General features: G+C 35.0%; 1 protein-coding gene across 5 annotated transcripts in view; it reads left to right on the top strand.

Moving 5' to 3' along the window:
* Positions 1–21,381, top strand: part of KDM4C (lysine demethylase 4C) — a 596,944-nt gene that overhangs the window by 379,702 nt on the left and 195,861 nt on the right. For all 5 annotated transcript variants that reach the window (XM_077148206.1, XM_077148204.1, XM_077148205.1 and 2 more), the window contains 3 exons: positions 3,219–3,327; positions 18,243–18,424; positions 20,558–20,771. In XM_077148206.1, the coding sequence (XP_077004321.1) occupies positions 3,219–3,327; positions 18,243–18,424; positions 20,558–20,771 (505 nt within the window). The remainder of the gene's footprint in view (positions 1–3,218; positions 3,328–18,242; positions 18,425–20,557; positions 20,772–21,381) is intronic.

Raw genomic sequence — 21,381 nt, 5'->3', positions numbered from 1 at the left:
CATTATGTAATGTGTCTGTATGCCGGTAGTAATCAGCCTTTGTATTCTTCTCATAGTTATGTAAATGTATGTATATTACCCTTTCTTACAAACTGAGTTAACTGATTCTTTAACAGACTGCTATACCTAGATTGTGATTTCTCAAATATATAGGAGTGAACAGTTTTACTGTTTTCTTGGTTTGATGGATCTTTTGGAGAAGTGGAAAATGAAGTTCTAGAGTTTCCACATTCTACAACCAAAGTCTTTTCTGGACAGTAGAGCTAGGGCTAGGATTCTGAGACATTTACATGTTGATAAAGATATTCATTAATTTAAAGCTCCTGATAATTTCTTTTTGCAACCTAGTGTGGATTATTTTAGTTTTATCTACCTGTGTGAATTGCGCATAGTAGTGGTCTTTTCTAGCCCAGATTGGTGGTGTCTCATAGTACAACTTCTTTTTAATTAAGGAAAATTTGAAAATGCATACACCATAGTAGAGAAAATAGTATAATGTATCTCTCTGTGCCATCACCCAGCTTCAATTAATAGCTAATCTTGTTTCCTCTAAATCCTCAGCTCCTATATCGTTGGATTTATTTTGAAATAAATCCCACACATCATGCAGTTTTATTTGTACACACCTCAGTGTATCGCTGAAAGATATGGTCTATTTTTTTCCACAAACATTTATTATCTATCTATATATAAGCTTTAAACAGTTGCTTTGTTCAAATCGGTGTCCAAACATGGTCTACACATTGCATTTGATTGATACGTCTTTTATATTTCTTCTCATCTCTTATTTTGTTCCTTACTATTTATTTGCTTGAAAACTGGATTGAGTATTTTATAGCATTTCCCATAATCTGGATTTTCCAAATTGCATCCCTGTTGTTTCAATTATTATGTTCCTTTATTCTTTTTGATTTCTGAAATTGGTTGGTAGATCTAGATTTGAGATTATGCAAAAAATACATCATAGAATACTTCACAGGTGGTATTGTGGGCTCATCTTGGTAGTTGTCCCCCTCTCTTTCTTTTTGTATGATGTTTAGATGGAATAGTGCATTCAGGTTTGTCAGCCATACTCTATTATGAGGTTCTGTATTAGCATCTCATCTAAAGGTTGTAGTTGGTATTGATGTTCCACTATTTTATTAGAACTTATCACTTTGTCTTTAATTATTAGTTGGAATTATTGTAAAAGAACTTTTCTTCATCAGATGCTTGGTTGACTTGACATATAGTTCATTCTGAAAAGGCTTGAATCTTTCCCTTTATTTAGCAATTTTCAGACTAATAAGTAAGTTTCCTAGCATCATCCAAAACTAGATAAGGAATTTTTTTTTGAGTATGTTTATGACCTCTTGGATTTTAATATATTCCATGATTTGTATCCTCTCTAGATATTATTCTTTTGATGTTGAAATTTCCCCTTTCTTTTTTTCGAGTCCTTTGAACATAGTCTGATGCCTTCCTTCTTTTCTGTTACAAGATGCTCCAGGCTCATTTTGTACATTTCTTGCCCCAAACCTGGAATTAGCTATTTCTTCCAGAGATCCCTGGCTTCCTTTAGGAGGAGGCAGTATTTAAAGCCTCTTCTCTTGGCTACTTGGGTTGGTCATTATTTATAGGAATTTTCAGTGGACAGTGTTAGGAAAACATTTTTATTTATTGAAAAGATAAATACATTCATGATATAAGGATTTGGATTGAACAGTTTAAATTACTACAAATATTTGTTATCAAAGAAGTTGCTTCCTTCTTTTTCTCTCTTTGTGGGCACTCTTTCCAGTATGTAATCCTGTTATAAGGACAGCAGGCTTCGTGTCATATCTGACCTCATTTTCTATTATGCTCCCCACAATTTACTAGTTTCTAGCTATATTGGTCTCCAACTTTTCTCTGGACACACTGAGTATGTCCCTAATTTGTATACTGTTCCCTCTGTCCTAAATGCTCTTACCCCATGGGCAAAGGTATATTACTTCTTTATTGTGCTCAAGGCTCCACAACAACGTCACCTAACCAGAAGGGCTTTTTTTTGACTTGCTGGTATTAATAAGCCCCCTCCCCATCACATTCTATTCCTTTTTTTTTTGCTTTATTTTTCTTCATTGCATATTAGCTTCTTAATACCTGGTAAATATTTATCTTTTCACTGGCATTTTGCCCGTTCCTTCCCTCTCCATAATGCTCACTCCGTGAGTGCAGAGACTTGCATGTTTTGTTCCTACTATATTCCCATCTCTTAAAACTGCACACATATCATAGGGTCTCAATAAATATTTCATGTTGTTGACTGAACTATCATTTCCCACATTAAATTTTAGCTATTATAAACCACACATAATTCGTACCCCATATAGCTTTGTCATCTTTTCTCTTCTCAGCTTTGATTTGAAGCTCTTACACATTCTCTCAGAATCTTCTTGTGGTGTTAGAGACCAGCAAGTTTCACCACTTCTGTCCACTCCTTTGGCTTACAGAGAAATTTCTAAGACTGCTTTCTTTCATAGTCAGCTGTTGATGCACATTCACTAGTTTCAACCTTTCTGTGACCCCTGTTTCTCTTTTTTTGTATTCCGTGGGAAAGAAAGTTTTGTAGGAGGGTTCTTGCTGAAATCTGTAATCCTGCATACATACATTTCATGTAACATTTAAGTAGTTTCATGATGTAATTTCAAAGAAAACTTTTGATCTCTCATTTGATGTTCTGTGTTTGTGACGGAGAAGTGGTGATTACTTTTTAAATGTCTTTGTATACAGAAGAAGTGTGTACAGTCTCAATTTGGCAGGATTGCCTTCTCTGTGAAGATGGAAAGCAAAAACACCTGCCAGGTATTCACGTGTTAACATCATGGCGGTTATTAAATTCCAGGGTCTCATATTCTTATGAATATCTATTCCGCATTTAGGTTACTTTTTAAGACCCTGATATCTCCTGATTTATTGCAGATTTGATAAACCTACCCAGCAGTACAGCTAGGTTTTTAATATGAAGTGGGAGTAAAATTAATTGAAATTTGGTAGTTACTAATAGTGTGGATTCCTATTTCCTTTGAATTAAGAAAGAAAAAAAAGAAAGAAAGGGCTAATTTTCCAAGAGGTAAATAAGCACCAATAATTTCTTCAGAATTCAGTTATCATAAATCATTATTAAAAGTAAGTTTCTTACTTTTAAAGTAAGTTTTAACTATGAGTGTTTCCCTTATTTTTATTTCTATAACCAGAGGATAGAGGGAGAGACCAAAACTGCTAAGAGTTGGCGCCATCCGCTTAGTAAACCTCCAGCAAGGTCCCCAATGACACTTGTGAAGCAGCAAGCAACAAGCGATGAAGGTGAACTTAAGAACTTATATTCAATTTTTTTTTGCTGTATGGATATTTGTTTAAGAAACTGTTATAAAAACATGTTTGGTAGAGATAAATGTTGACCAGTTGGCAAGTACATCCTATTAGAAGATCATAACTAGTATATTAATTTACAGACAAAAGGAAAATAGCATGCTGTATAGATTTGCCGATCTTAATTTTACTTCTTTTTCTTCAAGGATTTATTAAAGTGTATGTATATATTGACCAACCATAATAATGTCTTCTATTAATTCAAACTTTAAAAATATTATTTTAAGAATTAAATACAGATATTGTGTTAAATACTTATAGCACAGATTTATTTGTTCTTACAGATGGTAATGGGCAGTGGTTTCTGTTTATGGTAGGCAGCCTCTGTGCTTGATTATTAATGGCTGTATGACCTGGGAAAACTAAGTATTCCTTTCTCCTTGCTTGCCTTTCATTGAAAAGGAAAATAGGAAGTACTGGAACATCCTTCATCAGTAGTATTTTCTCTCTGTAAAAAGTCTATTTCCCTTCCCAATTTTGAAAATACAAATGCTTTTTTATGACTGCTGCATGTCATGCTCCAAACATTAACGTTTACGTAATGATCTCTTCTCTTTGTTCAGTCTGTTCTTATTTTCTTGAGGTAATATTATACTTTCATAGTAAACATATTTACATTTCTATCTAAACAATAAAATAGCAAACTGATCAGATTACTAAGTAGATTTGGCTAGGGATATTTCTTGATAGATTGCAGCCAATGTGTTTCTGTGCTATGTGGACATAAAATATTAGATGTTGTTGGCATTCAGGTCAAGTGTATATTTTGTCTAGTACTTAGCTCTGTATTCATACTCATGCATTCTCAGTTTAGTTTGATTTCTTTTTCAGTAAATTCCATTGGAACCTCCACTGGCATTTTGCTTTCTTATAATATTGGAAATAAGATTTTAAAAACCACCTTCTTTTATTATGCTAATGACTTGATCAGGTTTTGATTGAATTAGAGGGAAAAATTTCAGTTATGTCCTAACATTGCCTTCTGTATTTTTCACAATCCCTCTTGAAACTTTTCTAAACAATAGTTAACATAAAGTCATGATCAAGTGCCTGAATGTGCTGTAAGTATTGGAATTGTAAAATGATAGTCATGACTTTGATTCTTTTGATTTCACATATGACTTGTTACTCTCAAAGTGTTGTAGGAAACATCTGCAGCACGACTTTTCATATTACAGTGCACGGTTCATTCCATTCTTTACAAAAATATGTTGTATTGTACTGAAATGTATGAAATTTTCAATACTTGACATATTTTTTTTTTCTTTTGTGCTTGGTCTGGGAATCGAACCCGGGTCTCTGGCATGGAAGGCAAGCATTCTACCACTGAACCACAATACTTGACATCTTTTAATGACAAAACTGCAATATCATACAACTCAAATATATTATTTTACATTTCCTTAAACTTTGTACACAACCTCCTTTCCCCGGAAACCTAGATGTCTTCACTCTATAGACCACTGGATTATGCCATGTTTTATATCACATTTTCTGCATTTTTATTGCCACCTTTTACTTACTTGTGAACCTAGCTCTGATGATGGAGAATAAGCATGCCAAGTTTGCAAGTTTTTTTTTGAAATTTAATTCATGATAAACTTGATGGTCTTTTTCTTATTTTTTCTGCTGACCAATGAAAATTGTCCTTGGCTAGCAATGTTGTTCTGCAGGCTGACATGTGGACACCATAGTTGATTTTAGGAAGGAGTTTTTCATCTCTTTGAGATTAAGTACCATGTCTAAGCCTCTCAGCTAGCCAGAAAATGGCTTGTTTTACCCTCGTTTTGATTCTATATACTGTTGTTCTAATTTTTTCTGGGTCCTAGGTTCCCAGGTTTTAAAGAGATGGCAAGGTGACCATTTTTTAAATACCCATTAGTTGTACCTTTACATTCTGCACTGATGTTCTATTATTCCTGTTTTGGAGAAGGGATCTCAAGATTTTAAGTGCCGGTATTTTTGCTGTGCTAATAAAAATGGGTACAAACTTAAGAAGAAAGTATATGGTACTATATATGAACATGTTTGAATGTTATTCTACTGCTTCCGTGGTTGTTGAGGTATTTTCTCAAGTAAATATGCTTTATAATGCATTCAAACAAGTTAGGTGAGAATCTTGGGCAAGAACCTTTCTGGAGGAGGATAGTGATCACCAAGGTCCTGAGGCGAGACTGCAGGAAGTAGAGCTGTCAGCATCTCCTCATGTGTTTGGATGTGGAGTAAGAATTAACATTTGCTGCTTTGCCTCTTCTTATTTCTTTTCAACATACTCTTGAATAGTCTTGCCCTTGTTTCTATAGTAGTCAGAGTTATGAGTGTACTGCTTGAAGTTCTTCTCTGAATCTCCTTAGCACTTGTGTAGTCTTCCAGGTGACATCCTGTTAGTTCTTGGGTCAAAATGTCGAAAGATTCTGCTGTTCTTCTCGCAGGTTAAAAAGAGCTGGCTTGTAGCCATGAGGAACTTTTGGAAGTGGGTTATAGAATGCTAGTGATTCATTGTTTGGAGCTCTTGTTTTGCCATTTTTTTATTTTTGCATTATAGATCCTACTGATGGAAGCATTTAAGAAACTGGATGTTTATCTCATTGAGACCTTTTAAACTTCTTGAAGGCAGATAATTTTGATTCTTTATTTCTAGTATCTTCCCTATTGCTGTGCACATAGTGAGTTTCATATGCTTACTCTTTCACCTGTCTTTGATTTGATTCAAAGGATCAGTTCATTTTGGTGTCTTGTTTTCAGCTTCTCAAAGCTTGCTTTCTTCTAGGGATTTTCTTCTCCTTCCCTCCTCACTAATACAAGTGTCTTGATGGTGCTGGTTTCTTCTCATTTGTATACATTATGAGTAATCATTATTTGCTATTCTTTGGTGGTATTATTATTTTGACTGATAAGGAAACTGAGGCCCAAAGACAGTAAAATCACTTGCCCAAAGATCCGCAGCTGTCAAGTAGTAGATACATGCTTTAAATCCTGTGTGTTTAGTTTTAAAATTTGCGCTCAGATACTTTATGTTTGTAGCGACTTCCAGGAAGATAGAGAGTTTTGATAAAAGAACCTGAAATGAACACACATAAATTCTTGAAAAGATTCATGTTTCTTTGTTGATGGAGTACATCAGTTTCCCAGTATTCCTTGTTGTTGTCCATGAATATTGTAAGAATATGTGTAAAAAGTGTAAACATGACTTAATATCGTCAGAAGAAATTTAAAGAATAACTGGTAATGCCAAAGTTCCCTATGAAGCCCATCTCCCCAGAGGTACCAAGTTATCAGTTCATTTTCTTATAATAGGAAATTTAAAGATATGTGCTTTGGACTGTTTTTGTTCTTTAAAGCATTGTATTGGATGAGTTTGAAAGTATCCTTTTGAAACATTTTGACATCTCTGTTATCAACAGGTGGAACATAAAGAATAAAACTAGGTCTAGATATTTAATTTCTTAAGTGCTTCAAACCTAAAACAATTGTATACTCTTCTCTGGTATCTTTATTTTCATTAACATTTTTTGGGAACTTTAGTGCAGAATTTTATTTTTCTTTAATTGCCACCACTTCCCTGTATGATCATACCTAAAATTCCCCTATGTTTTTTCCATTTTGAAACCTTAAATACATGTTTGCAATCTTTGAAAATCAGCCATTAAAAAATGTCCTTGAAATACAGTTTACATTGTACATGGAGGATAGGAACAATAAAGTTCCAAAGTTGAAACTTACTTGCTCTTTTAGGTAACCCATGCACATTTCCACTCCCGCCTCAATTTCCTTTAGGACAATTTAAACCATATATAATGCCTCCCAGGACTGAGATCTTGCTCAAGTACCTGAAAGATAACAGATGCTGCTTTTCTCTTCAAAGCATAGAATGGTGCTGTAGCAGCCAAAACACATCACTGGAACAAACCCAAAGCAGCAAAACATTGTGGTGATTCATAAAGGGAAATTGTACTGTAGTAGAGTTGATGGCTTTTCCCATATGCTGGGTTCTGTTAGCGAATCCTGGCAAGCGCCCTTCCACAAATGTCCCAAATGTTTTTTCTTCACAGAAATCCACTTACACTTAGTAAGTAAAATTTGTTCAAAGAGAGTGTTGAGTATGTGGCCTCTGTCCCTGTAAGCCCAACTCTGCAAGTGAAATCATTGCCCACCTCCCTACGGGGAACATGACATCCAGGGGTGAAAGTCTCCCTCGAGACATGGGAGATTACTCCCAGGGAGGAATCCAGACCTGGTACCATGGGATCAACAATTCCATCCTGACCAAAAGGGGGAAAAGAAGTGTAACTAACAAAGTATCAGTGGCAGAGAGAATTCAAATAAAGTCAAGAGGCTACTCTGGAGGTTGCTCTTAGGCAAGCTTCAGTTAGTCCTTGCTACCCATCATAACCTGCCAATTCCCAACCAGGACTATTTCAGCCAATCCTAAAGAACATCTAGGGCAATATATAAGATTCCACAAGGCTCCCTTTCACTAGAGTAGCTTTCCAGAAACCTACAACCTCCACATAGGCCCCTGGTCCAGATAAGTCCTGAAACCTAGCCCAACCTCTCCAGAATATCAGATAGTTCTATCTCCCTACCTCATATTAGTGACAGACTCTTGCAATATGAAAAATTTGGAATTGCCATAGCCCAAGCACTCCTAAGGAGAGGGATGGAAAGATCAAAGGTGATGGTAGAAGTTATACAGAGAAGATAGGACTTAAATGAATATGAACGCTAAGTCATTAAATTGATACCTCTTTTAGTCTCCAGTATTTAGAGCAGCTAGAAGTAGAAAACTAAAATTGTGAAATTGTAACACGTCAAAGTCTGAAATATGTTCCACAACTAACTGTGGTACTGCTCTTTGAAATTTATAGCTTTTATGTATATATGTTACTTTTCACAAAAAAAAAAAGAAGGGAAAAAAATCGACTGTGATGATAAAAAAAAAACATTGAAGCCCTGTAGCCTTCTATATTCTGGAGCAGCTAGAAGGAAAAATACGAGAGAATCATATAGTAGCCCATGACAAACTCTGGTATCTATCTTGTAATGATTTGTTGAAGAGTGCTTTGAAAACTATTGCTTTTTCATTTCTTTGCTTTCTATATATGTTATACTATGCAATAAGAAAAGTTAAAAAAAAAAAAAAAAGAGTCCTGAATGAATAAATCTGATATAAGCCTGCTCTTAAACTAAGGTGTTCCCCAATTTGTGGTGCCTTTAGTATTATTCTGACTGCATTCAAAAAAAATTTTAAGATTGCTTATTTTTATAATCATGAAAACTTGCACACCCCTTTTCCTATATTCCAGACCTTAAAAAACTGTTTTTAGAGAATTCGCACCATTCTTTATTACAGCTTTATCTGTTGGTTTTTCATTTATTATTGTATGATACTCATTTTCATGTAATGTTATAGGTTATGTGATGTTTATATTCATTTTATATATTCTGTTTGATTAATGATCTTTAGAAGCACCATTTCTAATGCCCATACATATGTTCATGCTGTAACTTCTTTACATATTTCTTAATGAGTAGTTCTTATATTTTTTTACCATAAACAATACATCAGTGACATTTTTCCTTTTTTAGGATTAGATAAGTTGTAGGTTTACAGAAAATCATACATAAAATACAGAGTTCCCACACACCTTGCGTTAGTGCGGTGCATGTGTTACAATTTGTGAAAGAACATTTTTATAACGGTTTTGACTGAGGGGAGAGTAACATCTTTTTTTTTTTGTCTGAAAACATAAATCTTTTTTTTTCTTTTCTAGAAATGTGTATATATAGGATATAATTGACTGTCACTATTTTCATCTGTATTATTATTTAAAGTGATTAATATTTAGGACTTGCAACTCAAGTCGGGTTTTTTTGATGATTGACCTTTGCAAAGATTTTGCTAGAGAAACAACAGATAAGAAACCATCATCCATTGAGGACCCTGGAAATAATTATCAGTGAGAAGCAACTTTTGGATGAGGTATTTCATATAAACTTTTTGAAAACCCTCTAATTTAGGTCATCTTGCACTTACTTTGCAGATGTAGAAAATGAGATTTATCATTATGTCCAAAGTTTAAGATCACACAGATTACATAAACGAAATATCATTTTTGTTCTGTCTCAATTGTAAAACTGCCGCTTTTCTCTGTATGGCATTCAAAAGATTGTTAACTTAGTTATTGTAATAGTAATGGATTAAAGCTCTGTGGATCTGCAGTAATGGATCTGCAGCTGTGGTCACCTTAGAACAGTTTAATTAATCATATTCCAAACTGCAAAGTGAGGGGCTTTCTTCCTTTTTTTTACATTGTTTACTTCTAAGATCTTTGCCATAGATTTAATCATTTCATCACCTAAAGTAATATATACATACATATTTTTTTGCATGGATAGGCACAGGGAATTGAACCCGGGTCTCAGGCATGGCAGGTGAGAACTCTGCCACTGAGCCACCATGGCCCACCCTGAAGTAATATTTTTAAATATATAATTTTGTTTCACCTTTTACTTATATAACCTGTAGGTATACTTTCATATGAAAATTAGTGGAAATTGCTTTATATAGAAAGTGGCCAAAAATCAATATATAATCCTTAAACTCACCTTCTCTGTTACTAGTGGGACCCCCCCCTTCCCCCACATATGCTATGGGAAATTTTATTAACTTGTAGGAAAAAGTTAATTATATAATTGGGATTCCTCAAATTTAGTTTAATAGGAATCTTTGGAGTCCTCGCAGACTATTGTAAGATTTTCAAGTGAATTGTAATAAGCCTGATGTTCTTTTTAGTGCAAGGAAATTTTAAGGATTCTATAAGCAACCTACTTTCTAGGGGTCTCCTCTTACTGATCCAATAACCTGTATGATTGAGTTTTCCCATGCAGTACTTTTCAAACTACTGTAGGGCCATTTGTTCACCAGCAGATTTTGTACTGACTCTCCTAATTCATGTTGAAAACAGAGTTTTCTTACAGTTTTAAGGAAAGGGCAAGTAGGGTTTGAACTGCAAACAAGGAGTGTAATTTTGGAGATGGCATTTAAGACACTTTGGGAGCAAGATGGGGAGAGATGTAAGCATGCTGCTGGTGATTCACTAATTACTGTGATTTTACCCAGAAGTAATTGTAGTGACAAAATGGTTTTGTTTTAAATCACTTTTCTTCCTGAGCACTATTATTGAGCTTCTGTGTTCATGTCTATTCCCACTACCTTTGCTCTAGAGCTTTAAAAAAAGAAGACATTTATTTTTCCCTCCTGAAAATGTCTTGAATAGGTGACCAAGGGTTGGTATGATGATATCATAATGATCAGGAATGTATCCTCCTTCTTTTACTTTTCTTTTTTGACATTTTATTTTGAAATAATTTCAAACTTCCAGGACTCTTGCAAAAATAATACAGACATCATACAGAGAACTTCAACATATTACTACCCCTCCAGATACCCAGATCCATCAGTTTTAACATTTTGCCACCTGAGCCTTATCTCTTTCTCTTGCTCTCTTTCTTTCTCTCTCTCCCCCTCCTTCTCTTTTGTCTGTCTATGTATCTATCTAATCTATCATTTCCTGAACTTTTAAGCACAGATTACATATATCATACTTATTGAACTCATATAAATGCTTCCAAGTATCCTATGAATAAGGATATTCACTTATGTAATCACTTTAAGTGTAATTATCAAGTTTAAAAAATTTAATGTTGATGTCAAGCTTACAGTCTGTATTCCAATTTATTATTATATCCTAGTGATGTTCTTTTGAACCTTTTCTCCTCCATTCTTAGTACCCATCCAGTATTACATTTTGCATTTAATTACCCTTTTTCTTTAGTTTCTCTTTATTTCTTTTTTTTTAAACTGTGGAAACACATATACAACATAAGTCTTCCCATACTAACCCCTCCCAAGCATACCATTCAGTGGGATTAATCATGTTCACAATGTTTCAGTACCCTCACCAACATCCGTTATTGGAACTTTCCCTTCACTCCAAACAGAAACCCTATACTCATTTTGCATTAACTCTCCATTGCCTCTCTGCACCATCACTAGTAGTAATCTATACTCTACTTTCTGGTCTTTATGAGTTGCATTTCTTTGTGCTTACCATGGAGCTTAAATTTAGCATCCTGTATGTATAGCAATCTCATTTGCTTTAACACTAGCTTAACTTTTATATAAACTATTTTCCTATTGACTTCCATCTGTCCACTTGTATATAGTTCTTATAAAAAATTAATGTTTATATATTATGAATCCCAAATCATTGATTCATCATATTTTATGTATTGACCTTTCAGTCCTGTAGGACTTAAAAAGTGGAGTTACAAATAAAAAATACAGTAGTATTGGTATTTATATTTACACATGACATTATCTTTACCATAGATCTTTATTTCTTCATGTGACCTCAGTTATTGTCTAGGTGCTTTCCTTTCAACCTGCAGAACTTCCTTTAGCATTTCCTGTAGTGCCAGTCTAGTGGTGATAAAAGTTCCTCAGCTTTTGTTTTTTCAGGAATGTCTTAAGCCCTCCCTCATTTTTGAAAGATAGTTTTGTTGGATATAGAATTCTTGGTTTGTAAGAGCTTTTAACTGTGTCAGATATATTCAGTTAGAGGCAGAATTTGAATGCCTAGTTGTAAGTCAGAGAACATTTTTTATTTTTATTTTTTATTTATTTTCAGAGGGGATGTTTTTTAATACTAACATGAAATAACAGTGTCCATCTATTGCATGCATCATCCAAGAGTTTGGAATTGATTATAAGCAGCTTCTTTACAAAATATTAAGAATTTGTTTTTAGTGTTATAATGAGAGAAAAACTTCAGAGCAGCTATTGAATGTGCTGCTGGTTTATTTGGCAGTATTTTCAGCAGGCTACTTTGGTATATTTATCCAGGATAGTGTCTCTTTTCCCTTTTTCCCTTATAGTAGTGTTTGTCAGGGAGCCTGGTCATTTTAGCCCTTGTTTATGCTTTTTATTCAGTAGAAAGTTCTGATAATATGGTTCCTGGAGCTGTGTGATATAACCTTCTGCTGTGAATTCTGAGGGGCTCCTGAAGATTTAAGGAACTGCTTTCTATTTGCGTTCATGCTTTGCTTGACTGTACTTTACTTGCTCCAGGGTAATGGAAATGTTTTTATAATATAATAATCTAGAAATCTAGGTTTCTGCTATAAAGAAAGAGCTCACCAGTGGAGAAAAAAAAGTGAGTGCTATTGGCATATAATTTTTTTTTTAGCTGCAGCTGACAAATATTGCAGAACATTAATGAAAGAACCAAGGAGAAAGGAAGCCTTTTGGCAGTATTGTCTATTATTTCTTTTCATTTTAAGGATCACAGGCCGATTGAGGAAAGCCCTTCATGAAATTCTTTGCTTAGCTGTGAGATTACGGTCTGTACCAATATTATCCGGCCAGTATAATCCAGCAGTGACTCCTGTTGTAACCGGTGCCCTGCTGGCAGTGGTGCCAGCTGAGCCCCGATTCAGGTTCGATAGTTTCAAAACTAAAAGAATTTAGAGACGAGAGTGCCAGTAGGCATAAGTAGTAAAATTTATTAAAAGAGAAGTTTTTCAGAAAGAGAGAGTACACATTAGAGAGGTTAACACCAGTATGGCCACCAGAGGGACACGCGCTGAGTGGAGTGGACCAGCTTGTTTTATAAGAAAATTTTACTAGTGGCATAACCATAGAATCTTTGAATACTAGATGTCTTCTGTTTCTAGGAGGAGATAGCTAGCAGAATTCGTGTTTTTTTTCTCAGATACCTAAAATTTGTCTTTGGATAAATAAAAATGGTTAACAATCTTTATGACCCTGTGCTTCCTGTTATTAACTATGGGTTTGCTTTGGGCTCAGAATTTTACAAGCCTTTATGGTTTGGGGAGGGTCCAGTGGTTTGGGGAGGGGCTTTCTAGAAATTTTTGTCCCGGGAAGTTTGAGCTCAGTATTAGTTCCTTTGGAGCCAGATAAGAAATAAAGGACTTGGAGTTGTTTGTTAACTCTTTCAGAGTTAAATAGGAAACCTATTATATTTGTCCTATTTTATCCTACTTCACTATGGTACTCACACTTTCGGATGAAAATGCTCGTGTGAAATAAGAAAATGTCAATGATACTCATTCTTTTTGGTGTCTGGACTCCTTATGTCTTAAATATTTTGAGGACCCTAAAGTGTGTTATTTTTTGCTTTTTTTGTTGGGTATATCTATCATTATTTGATGCACTAAAATTTAAGCAAGGGAAATTGTAAAATATATTAAACCATTTAAAGGTAGCAATAGTGATTACATAAGCTGTTAACATATGTTTTTATGAAAAATAGATGTCTTTTCCAAACCACACATACACACACACACACACACACACACACATAAGTGAGGAGAGTAGTATTGTTTTACATCTTTTGCAAATATATATACTTCTGGGTTTAATAGAAGATAACTTGATTTTCATAGCTGCTTTTGCTGTCAGTTTGTTGCAATGTCATGTTTGGTTGATGTATGTGAAGAAACTCCGGCTTCACACACTAATGTAGTTGGAAAGAGAACATTATTTTAATAGCTTTTCTAGATAATTCTGGATATTCTTTGACACTACACCAAAATTAGAGAAATAGTTGTTGCTTCAAGTTTAATTGCAATGTAGAATCTGAATTCACATCAGTGAAACTGGTTTCTCTTGAACTTTGAATGTTCACCCTTGCATGATTTTGGTAAACAAAGACCCAAATTTTATAGATCTTTCTTGTAGATGTTGGTACATCCTTTGATGTAATATAAAAATATTACGTTTATTAAAATTAATATCAGTCCCTTCAGAAAAAGCTTTAAGCATAGAGAAACTGGCACATTTACAATAGTGCATATAAGTTTATTGTTAGGAAAAAGGTACACACCTGGACCCGGAGACTGATGAGCACAGGCAGGAGATTTATTAGCGGGTACGCACAGAGGAGGTCTGAAAAATAAGACTTCAGCCGGTCTGGGAGGACAAGGGAAGATCCTTTATAACGGAGGGACTGGGGTCTTTGGCGGGCATGGGAAATTGAGGGGTTTTCGTTGGTTGTGTTAGAAGTGAAGGGCCAAGCCGGAAGTTGTAAGTCCTTCATTGGTGGGGTTTAAAATTTAAAGGCTGCTATAGTTTGGCAGGGTTGTAACTGCCAGAATTTTGGCAGGCACTCTGTGAGGGGATTTATCACAGGAATGCAGTTGCCAGAGGGTAGATACTGGGTTAAAAGGTTATCACAGGACTGCAGTCTGCAAGTGCTGTGTGGAGACATGTGAAGTGCTAGCGACATCATGGGAATGGGAGAGGGGGCAGTTTGAGGGAGTTCTATTTACCAAAATTCTAATTTTTACTCCAAAGTTTCAATTTTATCATTTCAACAAATACTGTTTTTTTTCTTTTTTTAAGGGACGGGCTTTCAACTTGCAGCTAAAATTATTCCTTAAGTGCTGTTCCCCACAACTACTATCAGACTTTAGCGTGCAACAGAAGCACTTTATGTGGACTTATTTATGTAGACCATTTTGTCATAATAAAATGGATACTTTTTTTCCTTCATCAATGACATGCCTAAGTAAAGTTGGCTTTCTTTGTTCTACTGCAAGTGTGTGGTTATTAAGAATACAATGACTACTTTGGTGCTGCCGCTTTGAATCTAGCTATGCAGTAGGAGTTTTATCCAGTGTTATTTTGTACCACCATTACAAATGTCAGCATGGTGAAATAAGGAAACAACATCTTAATATTCATGAAAGTAGTTTTGACCTTAAATGATTTGATTCCATTAAATGGTATTGGGCATTCCCCAGGAGTTCAGAGACCACAATTTGATAACGACCATTATCTATCAATTACTCTCTTTACCAATACCCCTTTCCTCTCTGGGTTTCCACATATCCTAAAAATTATGTCTTGGCTCATTGTACACACAACCCGCCCCCTCCCCCCTTTTTAATGTGTGTTTTTTTAAGCTTTTTTTGTATTGTGTAATATAACATATATTCAAAGCAAAGAAAGAAAAAAGGAAAAGTTTTCAAAGCACTCTTCAGCAAGTAGTTAGAGCTCCCAGAGTTTGTCATGGGCTACCATACCATTCCTTCTACCTGCTCCAGAATATAGGAGGCTTGAAGAAATAAATATATATTTTTATTATCGCAATCAACTTTTTTTTCTTTTTTGTAAAAAATAATATATATACAAAAAAGCAATAAATTTCAAAGCACAGCACAATAATTAGTTGTATAACAGATTTCAGAGTTTGGTATGGGTTACAATTCCACAATTTTAGGTTTTTACTTCTAGCTGCTCTAAGATACTGGAGACTAAAAGATATCTCAATTTAATGATTCAGTAATCATATTCATTTGTTAAACCCTACCTTCTCTGTATAACTTCCCCATCACCTTTGATCTCCCTATCCCTCTCTTTAGGGGTATTACGGCTATGACCTTTCTAACTTTTTCATGTTGGAAGGGACTGTCAATAATATGGGGATAGGGAGATGGAACTAATTGATATTCTGGAGAAGCTGGGTCCTCTAAGTTTCAGGACTTTATCTGGTCTAGGGACCCATCTAGAGGTTGTAAGTTTCTGGAAAATTACCCAAGTGCATGGAACCTTTGTAAAAAACGAAACACCCTAGGTGTTCTTTAGGATTGGCTGGAATGGTTTTGGTTGGGGTTTGGCAATTTAGGTAGGTGGCAATATCTAACTGAATCTTGCATAAGAGTGACCTCAAGAGTAGCCTCTCGACTCTATTTGAACTCTCCTTTGTATTTCTTTTGATCATCTGTCACTATCACTATGCCTATGAATTTGTTCTCTTCTTCCCTTCTTCAACTAGGGTTGACTAATGTTACCTCTAAATGTTTAACGGTAATCTCACTGGTGTATAATTACCTCCCAACATGATGCATTTTGTAACATGTGGTGGAAGGTAAATAAACCATACTATTTCACAGATTCGTAGATTTTTTTAAGAAAGAAATGAACAAAAAGCCGAGGGAGAAATCATTCCCAGGTGAGAATCTATCTTATCTAAGACATTGCCCTAAAAATCAGAGGGCTTGAACTAAAAGTTGCGTGTCTAGAGTGCTGGTTCCTTATTCTTGGGGCTGCACAATTTTGTTGCATACTGCTTTTCATTTACAGGATTACACTTTGGTAATTGCTTACCCTGGAGAGTATCCAAGGAGAAGACAAATTCTCTTTGGGCCAGAGTAAGACCTCATCTTTGGGAAAGGACATTTGTAGAGCAGGGTCTACTACCACCAAGTCAGTGTTGAGTATGTTTGAGGCCAGGCCATTAGTTGTCATCAGGCATCCATAGGACAAACCTTGCCATTGACATGGAAGTTGGGGAGCTGGCGCAGCTCTGCTTACTTCCTGTTATTCCCTCACTCCTCTGCCAGGAATTGTTCTTTCCCCTACATCTTTCTTATTATCTCTAGGCTTTAAGGAATTAAAAACTATTTCCTTCGTTCATGAAACATTTGGGGACTCCTTACATTAACTTATAACCAACCTAAGGAATGAGAGCATCTTGGAATATTGGACATCCATCAATATATCACGTTGGACTATGTGAGATTGCCGATGTTTAGTCATTCTTATTTTTTTGATACTAAACCCTATAGACTCCAACTATGTTGTTTCATTTTTTTCTAATAAAACAAATGGTATGATAAATTTATTGTTAGCTAATATCTGGAAATAGCTGTTCTTATGAAAGTACGTCAATAGCCAAAGATTGGAGTATACTGGTTCATTAGATTCACCCTGTTTTGGAGAGGAAGACATTGTGCTACAGTATTTGTTCATAAGAATGTGAATGCATAAGCCATTGGTAAGGAATTTTAGGATGTGTTACAGCTCTAGAATTAAGCACTGGATCCATCTGTAGTTGTTGCTGCTTGCCTTAATCTACTGTCCTGTGCTATAAGCATGGGAATTTTGTTTTCTCAACACTTGATGCCTTCTGTAATTTCATCATCTTCTATAAAATTTTGAAATGTATTTTAGTGGAGTAGATCTCTGCCCTTGTTAATAGATATATCTCTGCCCTTTTCTTGTTAATAGATATATATGCTTAAGTGATTTATCTCCTGCTGCCAAGTGATCTAGGGGCACCACAATGAATAAAATAGAGCATTTTACATATGGAGTGTCCTTTATATCAGTGTAATGCCAGTACACTGTTTGGCACATGATAGGTGCTTTTTCAATGTTATTCATCATGAATTCTTTGACCTAAAATTGATTAAGTGTAGTCTAATTCAGCAACCTCTTTGGAGCCATGTACTGTGTTATGTGAAGAAACTAAATATATTGTTAACTTGGTTACTGGGTTAGTGAATATCCCTCCCAGCCAGAAGATAATCTTCCATACATAAACTTACTATTATTATTATTTCTTGCATGGGCAGAACCTGCGTCTCCAGCATGACAGGCAAGAACTCTGCCTGCTTAGTCACTGTGGCCTACACCCATAAACTTATTTTATTATGGAAGGTGTTATGGCAGCATTAGAAGCAACAGAGTACAGGTATTGAAAGCAGGGAGCAGATTAATCTGTCTTGGTAGTGAGGGGAAGGCACAAAGAGAGAGAAGTCTTCTGGACACCAGAACTGGTCTGGTCCTTGAAAGTTGGGAAAGGTTAGAAGGAAATCCCCATTGTTCGATTTTTCTCAGAATATATCTGAATGACAAAGTCTGTTTGCTGCCTTGCCTTAATATCACAGAGTGCTTTGTAATGTTGTTTCTCTTATAGCCAGAGTTTGTTTTCCCTGTGTCCCATGTTCACTCTATTTTTTATGCTCTTTTTTATAAGAATTACCTGAATTTCCATCAGTTGAAGAGGAAGTGGAAGAAACAGAGTCTTGGGCGAAGCCTCTGGTCCATCTTTGGCAAGGAAGGGCACCAAACTTTGTGGCTGAGAAAGAATATAATGTAGCCATGGCCAAAATGGATCCACATTGTGCAATCTGTACTCTCCTTATGCCCTATTACAAGGTAATGGCAGGGAGGGGTCTTGTCAAGAGTTCCTTCACTACTGCACATTCAGTGTGACTGCGAACCCCAGGGATCACCAGTGAATTATTGTAGAATTAGTATACATGTGAAAAGCAACACATTAATTCTTATGTTGCTAATGACCTATATAGAACAACTAACAAAAATTTGATGTGCTGTTCAGGAGATGTTTTTGTGGCTGTGTTTCTTCTTTTTTGAATATCCTAGTCTGTTTCAGAAAAGAGGAAATTCCATCCTTTCTTCCTATCCTTTTCATCAAGATATTCAGAACTTAAAGCTTAAAAACAGTAGAAATTGGCCTAGAGAGAGCCTGGACCTATTTTCTCTTTCACATTTCATGTAATGTAAATGCCATTTTTGGCTCACATTTTAGAAATTTCTCATCATCTTTCCATGTGGGATGTGTACCAGACAGCAGATCCTTGTGCAATCTGAATTAGCCAGTTCACCATCATTAGCCAGTTGTACTTTATGTTGTTTTCTACATTATTGTGTGTATATCATACTGATAACATCTCAGCTTATAGATGTTTATATTCTCCTACACTAATGCAACTGAAGTCATCTTTAGCAATCCAAGTGTGGAACTAAGCAGTACATTTTAAGGTCCAAGGTGTTACAAGGTATATTGATAGCAACATTATGTTTTGGGTCATGTTTTCAACAATAGAACCAGAAATATTTTATTCAAGATTACATCTCTCTTACAGTTCCATATAAAGAAAACTTACTCTGTTTAGACATTTCAGAGCATGAAAATGTGTCTTATTACACAATTTTAAACTCATTGTATGTCTATGAATGTATGAAAGTAAGAGCAAAATATTTTTTTCTTTTATTCATTAAGTTTCTGGGTTTTTTTGGTAAAACTTTACTTTTTGATTTCTTATATTGCATAAAATTTGCCATTTTTACCATTTTAAGTTTACAATTGGGTGGTGTTATATTTACAATGTTGTGCTATCATTACTACGATCCATTACCAAAGCTTTTTCATCACCCTAAAGAAAAACTCTGTACCCATTAAGCAGTAACTTCCCATTCAGCCCCTCCTTCATCCCTGATAACCTCCAACAGACTTTCTCTATGAATTTGCCTATTTTGAATATTTTAAATAATAGATATTTTAAATAAATGGAATCATACAATATCTACCCTTTTGTATCTGATTTATTTCACTTAGCTTGATGTCTTCAAAGTTCATTCTTGTTGTAATATGTATTAGAACTTTTTTATGGCTCAATAATATTCCTTTGTATGTACCATATTTCATTTATCTGTTCATTTTTTGATGGATTCTTGGGTAGTTTCCACTTTTTTCCAGTGTGAATATTGCTGCTGTGATTATTGGTATGTAAGTATTTGTTTGAGACCCTACTTTCAGTTTTTTTGTGGTATATACCTTAAGTGGAATTGCCAGGTTAAGTAGTATCAAAAATAAAAAAAATGAGGATCTAGAAATTTAACTTTTTATTGCTAAATATTTCTGCATCATAATTTGTATATATCCCCAATAATTAAAAAATTTCCAATAATTAAAATGGTAAGATTTTTAGAAATGAATAACATAAGGTCTCTGTAGATAATAATAGACATTAACAGTTTTAAAAATATATATCAGGGTGAAATGACAATTTTTGGGGGACATTGTCCGTTTTAATTTGCTTTCATATCCCCACTCTCTCTTTCATACTGTTGTGAGTTTGTAGTGAGGCAAAAGCCCTTCAAACCTCTCTCAATACTATTGCACAGATTAAAACTGGTTTTTGAAAATACTCCATCAACTGGAACCAGGTCAGATTCTTCAGTCAGTTCTTTAGCCTAGGGCAAATAAAAAAACAAAACAAAAACATTCATCAGAAGAACCGATTCTTTCTAAGTATATAGTTTTACTAGCTCACCACTTTCTTGTCAGAGCAGACATATAATCTCTTGTTCTTAGAGATTAGCCTTTGGTTGAAGTAGCGTTGACAAAATCCTAATATTTGGGTCAAGGAGAAGAGGAAAAAGAAAAGAAGTTGGAGATACAGGTGTTACTGAATTAGAGGTACCAGAAAGAATGATGAGCTTTTTCTCTGTTTTTTACTTATCTTTAAACGTTGTGTTTTGCAGCCAGATAGCAGCAATGAAGAAAATGATTCTAGATGGGAGACAAAGTTCCATGAATCATTAACGACAGGAGAAAAGACTAAGCCCCTCATTCCAGAGATGTGTTTTATTTATAGTGAGGAAAATATAGAATATTCTCCACCCAGTGCCTTCCTTGAAGAGGATGGAACAAGTCTTCTGATTTCCTGTGCTAAGTGCTGTGTACAGGTTCATGCAAGTAAATGAATCTATCATTCAATCATGTATCTCACCCATTTTTAACCTATCAGACCTATCACATTTGGCTATTGGAATTCTTTGTCATATGATGAGGTCATTCTTTCTCAAATTTCCCCTAATGAAAGCATAAGTATGTATAATCATCCTCTTTTCTCCAGTCTTATGTAATATTAGTCAAGAACAAGTCTATTATTGTTTGATATCCAGGCATGGGCTTAAATGGTTGAGCATCTGGCTGAATGAGCATCACCGTGGAGTAATAGGGATGCCAACTTGACCAGGCTTATTGTCGTCGTGGTTCCTTTCACATCCTCAAAGTTTAATTATTTTAAGGTGTAGTTGTGAAAATGTTAGTTTAATTCTCTAATACAGACTGATGATTATTTTTCTTTGTAACTTTCTTAAAGAGAAATGAGTATTCCTTTCATGCTTTGAGAATTATTGTTATACTGAGTTACATGTTATTCCCTAAACAGATTTAGGGAAATCTGTTGCCTTCAAGGGGAAGCCAGTCATTACAGTTGTTTTTCCTCAAGGGCCAAAATGGTTTGTCTCCACATGTCTCAGTTTGGTACTTTTACATAATTAGATAAATGATAAATACAGTT

This window comes from Tamandua tetradactyla, chromosome 2 (assembly GCF_023851605.1).
Source record: "Tamandua tetradactyla isolate mTamTet1 chromosome 2, mTamTet1.pri, whole genome shotgun sequence".
Lineage (NCBI taxonomy): Eukaryota > Metazoa > Chordata > Mammalia > Pilosa > Myrmecophagidae > Tamandua > Tamandua tetradactyla.
This window is presented reverse-complemented; position numbering and strand designations above follow the sequence as displayed.